General features: G+C 41.9%; 1 protein-coding gene across 1 annotated transcript in view; it reads right to left on the reverse strand.

Annotated features, from left to right (window-relative positions):
* LOC122558192 (transcription initiation factor TFIID subunit 4-like) overlaps positions 1-17,303 on the reverse strand; it is a 356,856-nt gene that overhangs the window by 110,113 nt on the left and 229,440 nt on the right. Inside the window, exon 15 of the mRNA XM_043706504.1 lies at positions 13,616-13,753. Coding sequence (XP_043562439.1) covers positions 13,616-13,753 — 138 coding nt within the window. The remainder of the gene's footprint in view (positions 1-13,615; positions 13,754-17,303) is intronic.

Here is a 17,303-nt window from a genome sequence, read left to right on the forward strand (position 1 = left end):
GTCCATCAATGGCACCAACTGGACTCATTTTAAAAAGCTCCCATCTCTTCTTGTGATGCAAACCCCTGACATCAGTAAACAACCCAGAGGTCTGTCATATGGAGCCTTGTGCCTTATTGTCCTGAACCAGGATTCACCAAAGTCTAATGAATGTTCTGTAAAGTGTAGATACAATCTGCCCTGAATTGTATTTTAATGTTTGGTTTGTATCATTCAATATTTCATTGGAATTACTGATTACTACTGAGCATTAATTCAGCAAAGGACTACTTGAAGGAGATAACAGAACGTGGTGAATGGGGAAAGTCCAAAGCATGTTGCATACATGGATTTTGGAATGTTTTTGAGAAAGTACCACATGGAAAAGTTTAAGTGACATGGAATTAATGGCAAAATAACAAATTAAGTTCACAACTAGTTAGAAGGAGTTAAGATCAGTTTCTGGAAGTAGGTAGTGTGTTTCATAGAGTTTTGTCTGAGGACACTTGTGTTCCTGGTGTCTATCAATGATGTGGATATGGATTATGGTAGTGGTATTGAAATCTGAAGAGGACACCAAAATAGGAGAGTATAGTTAATTAACTAGATCTTAGGAAGTTACAAACAATTAGGTGGAATGGGCTAAAAAGTGGCAGAAAAATTCAATCTAAGTAGTACATGACATATTTCAATGAGGAAATAAAAGCAGTAACTGTAGTCTGAATGTGTGCAGGCAGGGTGGAGAGATTTAGGTCAACAGGTTCAAATGAGATTAAAGTCAGTTTCTCAGGTTGAAAAGGCTAGAAAAAAATTAATGTATGTTTAGGTGTCATCAGCACATGGACGGAATCAAAAGCCAGCTTTAATGAGGAGATTATAATGTCTTTATAAAACCTTACATTTGCAGTACAGTGCACAATTATAGCAACAGAAAATATAGGTAGGATATTGAAGTTTTAGATGGAGTAAAGTCAACCCATACTGACTTGCATTCTGCCTGATATAAGCCAGTACAACTATGAATGAAGACTTTTTTTTGTCGGAGACACACTTCACAGGGTGGTAGATTAGATATGTTGACTATAACAAGTATCAAAATTCCAGCCTCTTCTTTTATAAATCTCAGTGCTTAAGATTACAATTGACTAATCCAAGTAGACATTTCTATATTTCTTGATTGCAGAAAACAACAGTCCAAAACTCTTAGTTCATTACATTCATAAAAATCAAATGAAGTGATAATCTATGGTTTCATTGCTGAAGATCACACTACAGGGCGACTGCTGTATCTGCGGAGTCAGTTTCCGCAGTATCATAGAACATAGAAAAATACAGCGCAGTACAGGCCCTTCGGCCCTCGATGTTGCGCTGATCCAAGCCCACCTAACCTACACTAGCCCACTATCCTCCATATGCCTATCCAATGCCCGCTTAAATGCCCATAAAGTGGGAGAGTCCACCACTGCTACTGGCAGGGCATTCCACGAACTCACGACTCGCTGAGTAAAGAACCTACCCCTAACATCTGTCCTATACCTACCACCTCTTAATTTAAAGCTATGCCCCTTTGTAATAGCTGACTCCATACGTGGCAAAAGATTCTCACTGTCGACCCTATCTAAACCCCTAATCATCTTGTACACCTCTATCAAGTCACCCCTAAACCTTCTTTTCTCCAATGAAAACTACCCCAAGTGCCTCAGCCTTTCCTCATACGATCTTTCTACCATACCAGGCAACATCCTGGTAAACCGCCTCTGCACCCGTTCCAGTAGCCTCCACATCCTTCCTATAGTATGGCGATCATCTGCACACAATACTCCAGTTACCCGCAGTTTGCTGAAGCCCGAACATATTACAGGAAACGTTCCGGAACCAGGGACCAGGCGGCTGTCGGGAAGGTACATTTCCCATTGAAATGAATGGGTTTGCTCCTATCCGTGGTTTCGGGTTTCCACAGTGGGTCTTGGAAAGTATCCCCTGCGGGGATGGGAGATTGCTGTATATTTAAGCCAAGTGTCCAGCAGTGTGATCACATGTCAAAAGACTTGTTGCCTGTTAGTACACCTTTCACTGGGTGTACACTAACTTCATTGCAGAAATGAAAACTTATTGCCCAAACTGACTCTACTGCAGTCTCATGCAGACCCTCGTGGGCAAGGGCCAACAGTAGAAAACTGTCCTTGCTTCGCACAAAGTAGCACTCTTATTGTGTGGAGCCATGAGCATAAAAATAAGGAAATGACACATTTGTGTTACGGGTTAATAGCAGTGGGCTTATCTTAGCCATGTTCCTGAGGATGAATCAAGAGAGTTGTACTTCACGGCATAATTGTGCAGCACGGAAACTGGGCATCTATATATACCCTTTCACAGCTTTGAAGATCTCTCACTTAAGTAGCAAGAGGAAAAACAGGGAGAAGTCTGAGTAAAGTAGAAAGTGTAGGAAACATGTAACATATACAAATATGTAACATTTAGTGGAAATTAATTTTTCAGAGTGTTCGGTTTTATTATTTATTTTAAATCAAACAACACTAAGATTTTTATGTTATTTCACAGATTTATGAAGTATTTCAGTTAGCTATGATTCATTCAAATTTAACCACTTGAACATCATTTTTATATAGTACATTTTTGGCAAGATGGTACTCATGATGGATCATCTGATGCCATGTGACATACACACTAACATCATAGTCACTAATGTATGGTAACAAAACGTAATCACATCTTTATTATAAAATAATGTGAGAATGAGACTCATATTTTAGGTTCAAACTGTCTGGTTGTGTCAACATTTCTGTAGGAGTGATAAATTAATGATTTTTAGTCTGTGCTTACATGTGGGTCAGACCAGATAAGGATGACAGATTTCCTTCCTTAAATAACATTAGTGACCCAGACGGATTTTTTAAACAATCAACAACAGTTTCATGCCATATCACTTGGCCTTCACTCCTCCAGAGAACATCTTGACACCAAGAACAACTACATAAGAATCCTACTCATTGACTACAGTTCAGCCTTCAACACTCTTATCCCCTCAAGACTGATTACTAAACTTAGTGATCTTGGACTAAGCCCCACTCTCCTTAGTTTCCTGACCCACAGGCCATACTCAGCGAAGATTGGGGACAATACTTCATCCTCACTAACATTCAACACTGGAGCCTCCCAGGGGTACGTACTCAGCCCCCTACTGTACTCACTACTTCCTCACAAATTAGAAATATAGAAAGATTCTTGGGGAGGTACTCCAAGTCTTAGGTTGTATACAGGCATGAAAGCAATTGTACGTGTGAGACGGAGGGGAGTGCCCAAATTTGATGTTTTTGGGAAGGTGGTTCAGAAGTATAACAGAGGCCAGGGGGCAAGTGATATATAGGAGCAGAAGTCTATAAGGGAAAGGATATTTGAATGAGAGGAGGAGAGTCAGCTCAGGAGTTCTCAGATTGTGGCATTGTTGGATGCGTGGTTCCAATGAGGTAGCACTGGAGAAGTCAAAAAATGGGAGTGAATGATGGGAGCAGTGAAAGGCAACGCACAATCTAGAATCTAGTCTGATTCATCACTGGAGTCAGTTACAAGAAAAGAATAAGATGGCTGTAAGTACAGTCATTACAAAGTTTAAGCATTACAGATATCCTTGGCAGAAAAAAAGCATGACATGATTAGAAAATGTTATTTTTGCAGGAGCAGCTTGCATTTAGATTATTCAATACTGTCTAATGATAGGAAGTCAATTCTATACATTTGGTTTTTTATTCACTCATGGAATGTGGGTGTTGCTGGCTAGACCAGCATTTTTGTCCATTCCTAATTGCCCAGAGGGCAGTTAAGAGTCAACCACATTGTCGTGGGTCTGGAATCACATGTAGGCCAGACCAGGTAAGGATGGCAGTTTCCTTCCCTGAAGGATATTAGTGAACTGGATGGGCTTTTTCCAACGATTGACAACACAATTTCATGATCATCATTTGACCCTTAATTCCAGATTTCTTTATTGAATTAAAATTCTACCATCTGCTGTGAAAGTTGCCTGGATCTCCAGATTAATAATCTAGTGATTCTACCACCAGATCAAAGCCTTCCCCTGAGGAATTAGATGTAATTAGAACAACCAAAACTATCTCATTCAGGTTATACACCAGGAAGGATAGGGATGGGGTTAGGGTTGAGGGTAACGCAAGGACAGAATTGGCAACATTCCATACACAGCAGAAAAGCTCCTGAATCAGCCCAGGTCTGTGGATGGAAGATAAAAGGAAGGAAAATCAGTGTTGTCCTCCAAGTGTTGTAATCCTGATCATTATCTTATGACACCCAACTGAAAGTATGAGATGGGGGCTCCTGCTAAACGATTCAACAACACTCTCAGTACGTTAAGATTCACTGAATCAAAAGTCTTAACAACCATTGAGACCATTCAGCCATCCCGCCTTTGCAGACTTGCTAAAACATTTGATTGAATGGAAATTGCTGATAGCTGTTACAATGGTGACATGATTTCAGCCAACTAATCTGAATTTTAAAAAAATCATGTATTTACTTAATAAACATCTTCCACCAATCAAGGAATCAAAAAGCTCATGATAATCAAAAGACCTTTGCTTTCAGGTGACTATTTTGTCAAAGGTAAAAGTTCAATATCAAAATGAGTATTGGGATCAAATGATTGATGTTGATGTTACAGTCATAGAGTCATAGTATCATACAACACAGAAATAGACCCTTCAGTCCAACAAGTCCATGCCGAAAATAATCCCAAACTAAACAAGTCCCACCTGCTTGCTCCTGGTCCATTTCCCTCCAAACCTCTTCTATCCATGTACTTATCCAAATGTCTTTAAACAACACAATTACAGCCACAGCCACTACCTCCTCAGGAAGTTCATTCTACATGCAAACCACACTCTGTGTAAAACATTTGCTCCTTATGCCACATCTAGATTCACAAAGGTGCAAATGTGGTGAGTGGCTCAGTACTGGGAAACACTTCTCTAAAAGAAGCTCTTTTCCAATTATTATCATTTACCTTTAAAAAAATTTGATTTAATTTTTACCATGTTTCTGATCAAGTAATCTATGAACTATCAATGCTCCACATTTTTGAAAAAAAAAACTAATTTACAAGAAATGGAAATAGCTACCATTACTAGCATTGATTGTCCATCTAATACCTTCTGAGGGTGAGTACCTTCCTTGAATTTATGTAGTCCAGTTGGTGAAGGCTCTCTGACTGTATTATTAGGGATTTCTCAATTTTGAAGGATCAGCAACATATTTTCAAGTCAGGATCGTGCATGACTTTGAGGGGCATTTGCAAGCAACTCCCATTTACAAAATCACCTTGTTCTTTGAGATGGTACAGGCTGAGGGTTTCAGAGTCATAGAATCATAGAGCATGGAAACAGTCTCTTCAGTCCAATGCATCTGCACCAACTGTACATCCCAATTTGACCTAGTCCCATTTGCCAGCATTTGACCCATATCTCTCTAAAACTTTCCTAATTATATACTCATCCAGATGCCTTTTAAATGTTGTAATTGTATCAACCTCCACCATTTCCTCTGGCAACTCATTCCACACATGCACCACGTTCTGTGTGAAAAAGTTGCCCCTTACGTCCCTTTTAAATCTTTCCCCTCTCACCTTAAACCTATGTCCTCTAGTATTGGACTCCACCGTAAGAAAAAGACCTTGGCTATTCGCCCTATCCATGCACCTCATGATTTAGATGTGAATATAGAAGGTACCTCAAAGGTCACCCCTCAGCCTCTAACATTCCAGGGAAAACAGCCCCAGCCTATTCAGCCTTTCCCAATAGCTCAAACACTCCAACCCAGGCAGCATTATTGTACATCTTTTCTGCATCCTCTCAAGTTTAACAACATCCTTCCTATAAAAGGGTGACCAGAATTGTATGCAGTATTCTCAAAGTGGCCTATCTAATGTCCTGTACAGCCACAACATGAAGTCCCAACTTTTATACTCAATGTTCTGATCAATAAAGGCAAGTGTGCCAAATATCTTCTTCACCACTCTCTCTACCTGCAACTCCACTTTCATGGAACTATGCACCTCCAACCCTAGGACTCTTTGTTCTGCAACACTTCCCAGGGTCCTAACAGTAACTGTACAGGTCCTGCCTTGGTTTGCCTTACCAAAATCCATCATCTCACATTTATCTAAATTATATTCCATCTGTTGCTCCTTGGCCCATTCGCCATCTGATCAAGGTCCCTTTGTAATCTGAGATAATTTCCACTATACCTCCAATTTTAGTGTAATCTGCAAACTTACTAACTGTACCTTCTATATTCACATCTAAATCATTTATATAAATGACCAAAAACAACGGACCCAGCACTGATCCTTGTGGAACACTGCTGATCACCTATTCTTTAACAGTATCCTGTAGATGGTACACACTGCAGCCATGTTCAGCCATCAATTGGAGGATGTGAATGTTGAAGGTTTTAGATGGGGTGCCAATCAAGCGGACTATTTTATCTCTCATGCTGTCAAACCCCAAGTGTTGTTGGAGCTGCACTCATCCATGCACGTGTGGAGTACTACATCACACTCCTTACACATCCCTTACAGATACTGGACAGCCTTTGGAGAGTCAGGAGACAAGTCCCCAGATTGCAACCGGCTTTCGGTCTCAAGTCCATTTGCCAGTCAATTTGTACGTAAGTCAAAGCACAATGCAGGACAATATAAAATAGCCAATCATAAATACGGGAAAAGTTTTTATGTCAGATCTTTAAAATTGCAGCCATATATGGGATCATATTCATAAGCCGGATGTTCCTAAACTGGGGACCCCCTGTACAAGTTTACTGTTTGAGACCCCATCTCAGGTGTCAGGTTTAGTTTTCATCTCCTTGTTTAAGAAGTCATGCAAATGTATTGGAGATTGTTCGGAGAAGGGTTACCTGGAATGCAAGGGCTGTCTTGTGATCAAGGATAGACATACTGGGCTGCTCATTTTGACTGGAGTTTAGAACAACCGGTGGTGGTTTGTTTGAAGGTATTAAGATCCTGAATAGTCTTGGCAAGGTCAAGATGGGAATGATGTCTACTTTTGTGATTGACTCCAGAACTAAGGGGCATGGTTTTAAAATTAGGGGTGTTCTCTTAGAATAGAGAGAATTTTTTTTTCGCTCTCAGAGTACAATCCAACTTTGGAGCTCCCTGGAGGAGATGGGATCATTGAATATTTTCAAGGCAGATAGATTTTTGTTAAGTAAGGGAATCAAAAGATATCAGGAGTAGATGGGAATGAATTAAAAGCATAAACTGATCAGCCAAAATCGTAGTGAATGGCAGAGCAGGCTCAAGCGGCTGAAGGTCTTGCTTCAGCTCCTATATCAGGTGCTGATCTATAGTTGGCCCAATTCAGTTTTAGTAAATGGTAATTTTCAGGGTGATGGTTGTGGGAATTCAATTACTGTCCAATGTCAAGGAGAGCTGAGAGACTTTATGATATTGCTGATGGTTATTGCATGGCACTAATGTTACTGACACCTACTGTTAAACCCTAATTTTATCCACGCTTTACTGCATGGACTACTTCATTTTCTGAGGAGTTGAAAATGGAACAAAACTCTACAATATTAGTAAACATCCTCACTTCTGGCCTTATATTGGAAGGAATGTCTTGATGAAATATTTCAGGATGGTTGAGTCTTGGAACTCACCCTGCAGAACTGCAGTAGGTGGTGCCCCAGGATTGAAATGATTAACCTCCATTAACACAACCACTTTCATTTTCACTAGATATAACTCCAGCTAGCAGCGAGCTTACTCCGATTCCTAGCAACTGCAATTTTGCATGTATCCTTAATGCTACAATTAGTTAACTGTGCTTGATGTCAAAGAACGCCACTTGCTCTCATCTCATCTCAAGTCCACCTTTTTGTCCCTGGTTGGACCAAGGCTGTATTATGGTCTCAGGCCAAGCAGTCCTGCCAGATCCCGAAACGAATGCTGATAACCTGCTTATCAGCTAAACTTTCCCTTTATTCAATCACCTTGAATTTTTAAATGCTGAAATGAAGCACAAATGCACAGTTCCACACTATTGAAAAACAAAGCAGATTTCTGTCATGACAAAAAAACCCCAAAACTTTAAGAAACAAAATATCTTTCCCATCTATCACTACAGCAACCAGTGGCTTGTTCTCACAAGCACATGTAAATAATTACGGCAGCTGGGGAAAAAGAATCACAGTTTAACTGTGCCTTCCCTCCCAACTTAAATGACAATGTTTATTAGAACCAGGACTGCACACACCCAGAAAAATGTGAATACAGTTTTTGTGCTGACAGCAAATTAGTTTCTCTCATCCCACCGCACTCCCCTTCCCTGCCCCCAAACACCACTCCCTCCATCCCTCCAGGTCCCTCTTCTGAATGCTTCCCATTGCCAGTTGTGTAACTTATACACCTTCAGGATCTCTATAGGCCTTTGTGTGCCTCTGGATTTAAAATCAAGCTCAGGAGAGACTTGCTGGCCCTGAACAGCTATCAGTTTCAGCCCCTGCAGCAGTATGGGTCACAGGACTAGCTGCAGCATTCAATCACCTTTGTAGTTCAGCCCCCAAATGAAGGATATATCTTATCATCAAAAGGTAGCAATCAATGACTTTAAATTTCAGCTGAGGTCATTCCAGCAGGCCGATGCCACAAAAAAGGTCATTATCCTTTTAAATTAAGCTTGGCACAGATCTGAGAACTGTCTTTGTTTCAGAATAATTTGGAAAGCTAGAGATTTGCTGTCAGTGGGAATGAATCAGCTGTGGGAGCTAATCAAGCTGCCATCATCTTCTCCTCCTGGCTAGTGCCTGGGGCTCATTTCTGAGGAGATGAAAACTGTGACAAGCCCTTCAGTTTGGCTGAAAGCAGGCGAGAGAGTGGAGTCCAGTAACAGCCACAGGCCTCTGAGATATTCTGTGACTCCTCTATGTAAAAGAAGTCACATTCAGTTTGCTCTTGAGAAACAAAGCTGACAGCCAGAGGCACAGGCAAGATGTGAAATGATGAAACATAGGGTGAAAATGTAATGAAAAAGGTTGAAATTACATTCCTTTTTTTCCCAGCCTCCTACAAGTAAGGGTTTTCCATCTGGCATAGAATACAGGGCAAAATATACCAAAATCTCTCATAATCCAGCTGGTGCTGAGTATGAGAGATGTAACACAGCTTTTATACATGATAAAGTTAAAAATCGTGATGAAGGGCTTATGTCCAAAATATCAAGTCTCCTGCTCCTCAGATGCTGCCTGACTGGCTGTGCTTTTCCAGCACCACACTCTCAAAAATTAAAAATTGCACAACACCAGGTTATCATCCAACAAGTTTATTTGGAAGCACTAGCTTTCAGAGTGCTGCTCCTTCATTAGGTGTTTGTGGCGAATAAGACCATAAAACACAGGTTTTATAACAAAGGATTACAGTGTCATACAACTGAAATTATATATTGAACAAACCTGGATTGTTGTTAAGTCTTTCATCTTTTAGAATGGGGGTTGCAGGTTTCTGTTCATTAATATGTAAATCCCAGAACTTCTTTTAAGTCTACTCTCGAGATAACTTAAAGTTTCATAGCAAAAGGTGACATCTCAGCTCAGGGGCAGCATTGTGGCTCAGTGGTTAGCACTGCTACCTCACAGCACCAGGGACCTGGGTTCAATTCCTGCCTTGGGTGATTGTCTATGTTGAGTTTGCACATTCTCCCTGTGTCTGTGTGGGTTTCCTCCCACAATCCAAAGATGTGCAGGTTAGGTGAATTGGTCATGAGTCTGGGTGGGTCACTCTTCGGAGGGTTGGTGTGGACTTGTTGGGCCAAGTCGTCTGTTTCCTTACTGTAGGGAATCGAATCTAAAAAAAAATGCATCAAAGGTGTGAACTTAGAGTCTGGCTGTAACCCAATCTTTAGTCAGACTGGTTCTATCTCCAAAGTGGGAATTTACAAAATATTACATGGATTGACTGCCTGCAGATTGTACATTTTTTGAGCAAAATAGAATGTATCTGCAAATATAATTCTGCAAATACAAATTCAACCCATCGACTTATATATGTGTGTGTGTGCGCATGGGAGAGAGTGAGTATGTGCGTGTGAGTATGAGTGCATGTGAGAGTGTGTGAAAGCTTAGTAAAGTGTGTGTGATGGAGTATAAGCCTGTGAGAGGGTGTGTGGGAGGTGTAAGTGTGTGTTTATGACAGAGAGCATGTCCAGAGTGTGTGTGTGTGTGTGTGTAGGTAGTGTGTGTGTGTGTGTAGGTAGTGTGGTGGGGTCACCTTTAGAATGACATGAACCCAAGGTCCTGGTTGAGGCCATCCTTATTGGTACTGAACTTTGCTTTCAACCTTCGCTCGGCCACTTTGCGTTGTTGCCTATCCTGAAGTCCGCCTTGGATGATGGTCACCTGAAAATCCGAGGTCCTGATGGTGAAGTGTTCCCTGACTGGGCGGGAACACACCCATCTGTTGATTATTGTGTACTGTCCATTCATTCATTGTTGCACCATGTCTCAGGGCATCCTTGCCTGTAGCGTATGAGACAGACAAAGTTGATCAAGTACCAGCCGTGTACTCGGCAGGGGGTGTCCCCACATGTAATGGTGGTATCCGTGTCGACATTCTGATACGTCTTGCAGTGGTTGACATGACAGGGTTGTATGGTGTTGTCCTGAAGGCCAGGCAGTTCACTGCAAGCAATAATCTGCTTGAGGTTTGGCGGTTGTTTAAAGGCGAGAAGTGGAGGTGTAGGGAAGGTCTTGGCGAGATGCTTATCCTCATCGATAAGGTGTTGCAGACTGTGAAGGACATGGCGTAGTTTTTAGGCTCCCGGGAAGTACTGGACAACGAAGGGCACCCTATCGTTTGCAGCTCGTGTCTGTCTCCTGAGGAGGTCATTACAGTTTCTCGCTGTGGCACGATGGAACTGGTGATCGATGAGTTGAGCATCGTACCCTGTTCTTATGAGGGCATTCTTGAGCACCAAATTCCTTATGGTTCGAACTTCACACTAATTGAGCCAGACAGTCCCCAAATGGCAATATGAAGATTCTGAAGTGGCTTGTGGGTTGGTAAGATTGGCAACTTCTTTTATATCAGTACATAAGAAATAGGAACAGAATAAACCATACAACTCCTCAAACCTGCTTCACCATTCAATATAATCATGGTTTCTGACTTGGTTGCTGGTAAAATATGAATTCAATTAATAGGAACCTGGATTTAAAACTGGTCTCAGTGTTGGTGACCATGGAATAATTGCTGGCTCTTGTATGTAACCCATTGAGTTCACTAATTTATTTTGTGAAGTAATTCTGTCATCCATTTGGTCTGGCCTACATGTGACTCCATACCCAAAGAAATGTTACTGACCTTAACTGCCATCTGTATGGCAGAGCAAACTATTCAATGTATCAAACTGCTAAACGAAGTCAGTAATTGATTAAACTAGTCAGCCAGGAACACTTTTCCTAACAGGACCATGGGTATACTAACACCAAATGGACTGCAGCAGTTCAAGAAGGAGGTTTTTTCAAAGGCAATTAGATCTGGACAATACTGCTGGCCTGATTAGGAGGCCACATCCTGTGAATGAAAAAAAACCTTCCCTTTTCTGGTCCTCATATCTGTTGGTTTTCCCCAGGTATACAAATCCATATGTCCTTAACTTGCATATTAACCTTTTGTGTGAAACCTTATCACATGCTTTTTGAAAATCCCAGTGTAGTACACTATTTCTGCTCTATCTACTCTTCTAGTTACATCATGAAAATACTTAAACATGTTTTTCAAACATAATTTTCCTTTTGTAAAAACGTCAACATTGTTTAATTATATGCTGGATTCCCTCGGTGCATTCCCTAGGAAGTTTTAATAATAGACTCTACAAAGACCAATAACAAAAACAGAAATTGCTAGAAAAACCCAGCAGGTCTGCCAACATCTGTGGAGAGAAATCAGAGTTAACCTTTCAGGTCCAGTGACCCTTTTTCACAACTTGTTTCTGATTTCCAGCATCTGCAGTTCTTTTGGGTTTTTCTCCCCCCACAAAGACCAATGTCACGTTAACTGATCTGTGGCCCCCTCATTTCTCTCTTCCTTCTTTCTTAAATAGTAATATTGCATGTAAGATCATAAGACTGTAAGAAATAGTGCACCAAATTCCAAATGGTTGGGATCAATCCAGAATCTTATGAATTTTGTAGGGAAGCAAACAGCATGACATTCAAGCCATTAGGTGGGAGGACAGAAAGAGAGAAGTCAAGTTTGAAGATTGAGGTTTCTGGAACATGTTGATGAAAGGGTTACATCAGCCTGAAGTGCTGCACCCATTTAGGTGTTTACATAGATACTGCAGGACTCTGTGTGGGGACTGACTTAATAACAAACATTGATTCCAGTCATACCGTACTTCATTCAACCACAAAAATGGAAACATAGGGACTTCCAATCCCATTGGCAACTTGAAGGTTTCAGAAAATTATAAAAGTTAAGTCAAATTTAAATGTGATACCAAAACAATAGTCAACTCTTCAGCAACATCAGAGAAAAAAACACAGATTTCATGGCAGCACAACCTTTGGGGGGGGAGGGCATCAATATTGATATTGATATTAATAACAAACCACAATCATCTTTTGAAGCATGTGTCAAGATTCAGAATGGTTGCAATAATTTATGATGCTAATTACAACGAATGTCAAATCTATGAAAGTTTGCAAAAAAACTATCAATATATGGAGCTATGGAGTTCAATGCAGCTAAATGTGAGGTGATGCACTTTGGGAAGAATAACAGGAAGGCAGAGTACTGGGTCAATGGAAAGATTCTCGGTAGTGTGGATGTGCAGAGGGATCTTGATGTCCATGTACATAGATCCTTGAAAGTTGCCACCCAGGTTGATAATGCTGTTAAGAAGGCACACAGTGTGTTAGGTTTCAGTTGTACAGAGATTGAGTTCCAAAGCCACAATATCATGCTGCAGCTATACAAAATGCTAGTGCGGCCACACTTGGAATATTGTGTACAGTTCTGGTCACCATATTTTGGGAAGGATGTGGAAGCATTGGGAAAGGTGCAGTGGAGATTTACCAGGATGTTGTCTGGTCTGGAGGGAAGGTCTTATGAGGAAAGGCTGAGAGACTTGGGTCTGTTCTCATTGGAAAGAAGAAGACTAAGGGGGGATTTGATAGAGACATACAAGATGATCAGAGGATTAGATAGGGTAGACAGTGAAAGTCTTTTTTCCTAGGATGCTGACGTCAGCGTGTATGAGGGGGCATAACTACAAATTGAGGGGTGATAGATTTAAGACAGCTGTCAGAGGCAGGTCCTTTACTCAGAGAGTGGTAAGGGCGTGGAATGCCCTACCTGCCAATGTAGTTAACTCAGCCACATCAGGGAGATTTAAATAATCCTTAGATAAGCACGTGGATGATTTTGGGATAGTGTAGGGGGACGAACTGAGAATAGTTCACAGGTCGGCGCAACATTGAGGGACGAAGGGCCTGTTCTGAGCTGTATTGTTCTATGTTCTATAATGCTGCTGCCTATCTGTAAATGGGGTGCGGTTCTTTTTATGTGAGCTACCTGTCTGGTTACCTCGCCAGCTGCCATTCCCACCTCAGTCGCTTGCAGTCCTGGGGAATCCCGTTTGTGTTTCTTACGTGGGCCGATGGCAGCAAGAGCTGTCAAGTTTGCATCTCGTTGTCTCATCTGTGCCAGCTCCTGCTGCTGCATCTACAGGAGTAAAACACTTCAGGTTAGAAGACACTCTGTTTTCTCACATTATTATAGACTAAACACATTGAAGACTGATCAACAAAAAATAAATGCTGAAGGAGGATTATTTTTAAAACGTAAAATTTGTCAAGATTACTGTTCAAAGAGACTTGGGTGTACTTGTTCAAGAAACACTAAACATTAGCATGGAATGAATGAGACAGTTGAATTATAATGAAGGGCTGAGTAAATTGGGTCTGTACTTTCTGCAGTTTCAAAGGATGAGAGTTAATCTCATTGGAACATTGAAGGTTATTAAGGACTTTTCAGGACATACGCTAAGATGTTGTCTCTCCTGGCTGGGCAACAAGGGGAAAATATAATGAGGAGGCACGTTTTCAGGTAAAGGGGACAATTATTTTGGACTGAGTTGAGGAGAAATTTCATCTGTTACAACCAAGGCTGGATGAGTGCACTAGTGCCATTACACCATGGGTCACAACAAAAAATATAAACACTGGCCCAGATACCAATATTCCAATTAAAAACCTTTTCTGTTTGAACAAAATAATCAAACAAAAGTCTTTTTTTTAAATAAACACAATTATTGGTTTGTAAACAAAACAAAATCCATTCAATGAAGATGCAATAATTAACATGCACTGCCAGTAATACAGTTATCCCTCTTTATACCCCCAAAACACACTCATACAGAGACACACAGACTCTCCAGAAAAAGAGAAAGAAGGACAGATTTCCCTGCAGAGACTGATCAAAGAATTATTTTTCTAGAAAGCCAATGGGTTATTCTGGTAGGCAAACAGATAAAGCATTCAGCGAACGAAAATCAATCTTACATACCAGCTTACGTTTACCTCGTGTCTTTGACACACAGCCTGCATTTTAATTTACACCAAGGGCCATTCAGTTCTAACCCTGTGTTTGTTGACTTATATTAGCTCCCAGTTAAGCAACACCTTGATTTTAGAGCTGTTCTTATTATTTCCAAATTCCTCAATTGTCTCACCCTTCCCAATCTCTGTAACTTCTGATATTCCCACAATCTTCTTACATCTCTACCAATTCCAATTCCTGTCTTGAAAACTCTCAATCTTAAGTATTCCATTAACAGTACGTCTGAAAAAGAGTCACATCAAACTCAAAACATTAACTCGGTTTGTCTCTCCACACACGCTGGCAGACTTGCTGAGTTTCTCCAGCACTATCTCTTTGTTAATTCAGACCTCTACCATTCATAGTATTTTGCTTTTGATATAAATGCAATTATTTGTTGTGAATGTGACAGGCGATTTTGCAGAAATGAAAATGAAGTACACAGAAGGGTTAACCAGTATCTGAAGAGAAATAGTTACTTTAGAATAAGTGTCCGTAGATGGTTAGATATGTAGCAAGCAGGAGGAATTTCGGTGGACTGTTTGAGAGTGTACATCCAAGGTAGCTCATGGTTCTTTTTTTAGATTAGGTTCCCTACTGCATGGAAACAGGCTATTCAGCCCCACAAGTCCACACCGACCCACCGAAGAGTAACCCACCCAGACCCATGCCCCTACCCGATATTTACCCCTGACTAATGCACCTAACACTACAGGGTAAAAACAAGGACTGCAGATGCTGGAAGCCAGAGTTTAGATTAGAGTGGTGCTGAAAAAGCAGCATTCGAGGAGCAGGAAAATCGACGTTTCGGGCAAAAGCTCTTCATCAGGAATAGAGGCAGGGTGCCTGCAGAGTGGAGAGATAAATGAGGGGGGATGGGGCTGGGGAGAAAGTAGCATAAAGTACAATAGGTGACTGGGGGTGGGGATGGAGGAGATAGGTCAGAGAGGAGGGTGGGGGAAGGTAGCAAAGAGTACAATGGGTGGATGGGGGCGTTCTTCCTCCAGGCTTCTGGTGGTGAGGGAGCGCGGTGGAGGAGGCCCAGGACCTGTATGTCCTCGGCAGAGTGGGAGAGGGAGTCGAAATGTTGGGCCACGGGGCGGTGGGGTTGATTGGTGCGGGTGTCCCAGAGATGTTCCCTAAAGTGCTCTGCTAGGAGGCGCCCAGTCTCCCCAATGTAGAGGAGACCACATCGGGAGCAACGGATACAATAAATGATATTAGTGGATGTGCAGGTCCATTGCCTATCTTCTTTTCCACCTATCCGCTCCACCCTCCTCTCTGACCTATCACCTCCATCCCCACCCCCACTTACCTATTGTACTCTATGCTACTTTCTCCCCACCCCCCCCCTCTCTCATTTATCTCTCCACTTTGCAGGCACCTTGCCTCTATTCCTGATGAAGGGCTTTTGCCCGAAACGTCGATTTTCCTGCTCCTCAGATGCTGCCTGACCTGCTGTGCTTTTCCAGCACCACCAAACACTACAGGCAATTTAGCATGCCCAATTCACCTGATCTGCACATCTTTGAATAGTGGGTTCTGCCACCAAAAAGTTGGAGCAGACCAAACAGATGCATAGAAACAACCAGAAAAGGAAAAGAAGAAAATGCAATTGGGCATGTAGTATGGACGGGAGGCTGTGGGGAGACCTGTAAACAAGTACTCTGAGCTCTATGCAACTGTCAGAAGGAAGTCAGGGAAAAAAAGCACAAAAAGAAATGGCTAGGACACAAGCTTGGGTGTAGGATTTATGGATCCGGTGAAGCCAACCAGGAAATTAATGAGAGGATTATATCTTGGAGGGTGAGCAGCATGTTAAGTGTTTTAATAGCAGTGAGAGTGAAATAAAGACAAAGATGGAAGTGGTCATGAATAACGTCCAAAGTCAAGAGGTGTTATAACAGAGAAAATAAAATGAACTCGCTCTCACTAGCAGGAAGAGACAGGCTGAAAGTAATTGCCAAAAATCCAGGGGGAGATTTACTTTTAAATAGAGTAAGTTACAATGATCTGGAAAGCAATGCCTGAAAGGGTGATGGAGACAAAAAAAACTGCAGATGCTGGAATCCAGACAGGCAGGACTTTTGAAAGAACACAGCAAACCAGGCAGCATCAGGAGGGGGAAAAGGCAACGTTTCAGGTGTAACCCTTCTTCAGGACTGGGGGTGGGTTTAGGAGGAGCTGCAGATAAAGGGGGTGCAGGGACAGGGTGGTGAAGTGGGAATAGGTGAAGGCAGGTGGAGGGTACAACTTGGTTGGTCAGTGGGAGGAATGAATCCTGTTGGTGGCAAGGAGGGGCTGGGAAGGGAGCCGGAGGATGGGAAGGGAAGCTATTTGAAATTGGAGAATTCAATGTTGAGTCATCCGGGCTGTAGGCTGCCCAGACAGATGAGGTGTTGTTCCTCCAATTTCCACTGAGCATCGCAACCAGGGTTGCAGGGGCCGACCGGACCTCCCAGTTACCGCCCATTTAAATTCCTCTTCCCACTCTCTTTCCAACATGCCCATCCTTGGCCTCCTCCATTGCCACACTGAACCAAACCGCCCCTCCCCCTCCCTTCCACTCCTCCCAGCCACCAACCAGATTAATTCCTCCCATTTCACCTATCCTCACTTCACCACTATCTGCAGTTCCTCTGAGACCCACCCCCAGTCCTGAAGAAGGGTTACA

The sequence above is a fragment of the Chiloscyllium plagiosum genome, chromosome 17 (assembly GCF_004010195.1).
Source record: "Chiloscyllium plagiosum isolate BGI_BamShark_2017 chromosome 17, ASM401019v2, whole genome shotgun sequence".
NCBI classification, from domain to species: domain Eukaryota; kingdom Metazoa; phylum Chordata; class Chondrichthyes; order Orectolobiformes; family Hemiscylliidae; genus Chiloscyllium; species Chiloscyllium plagiosum.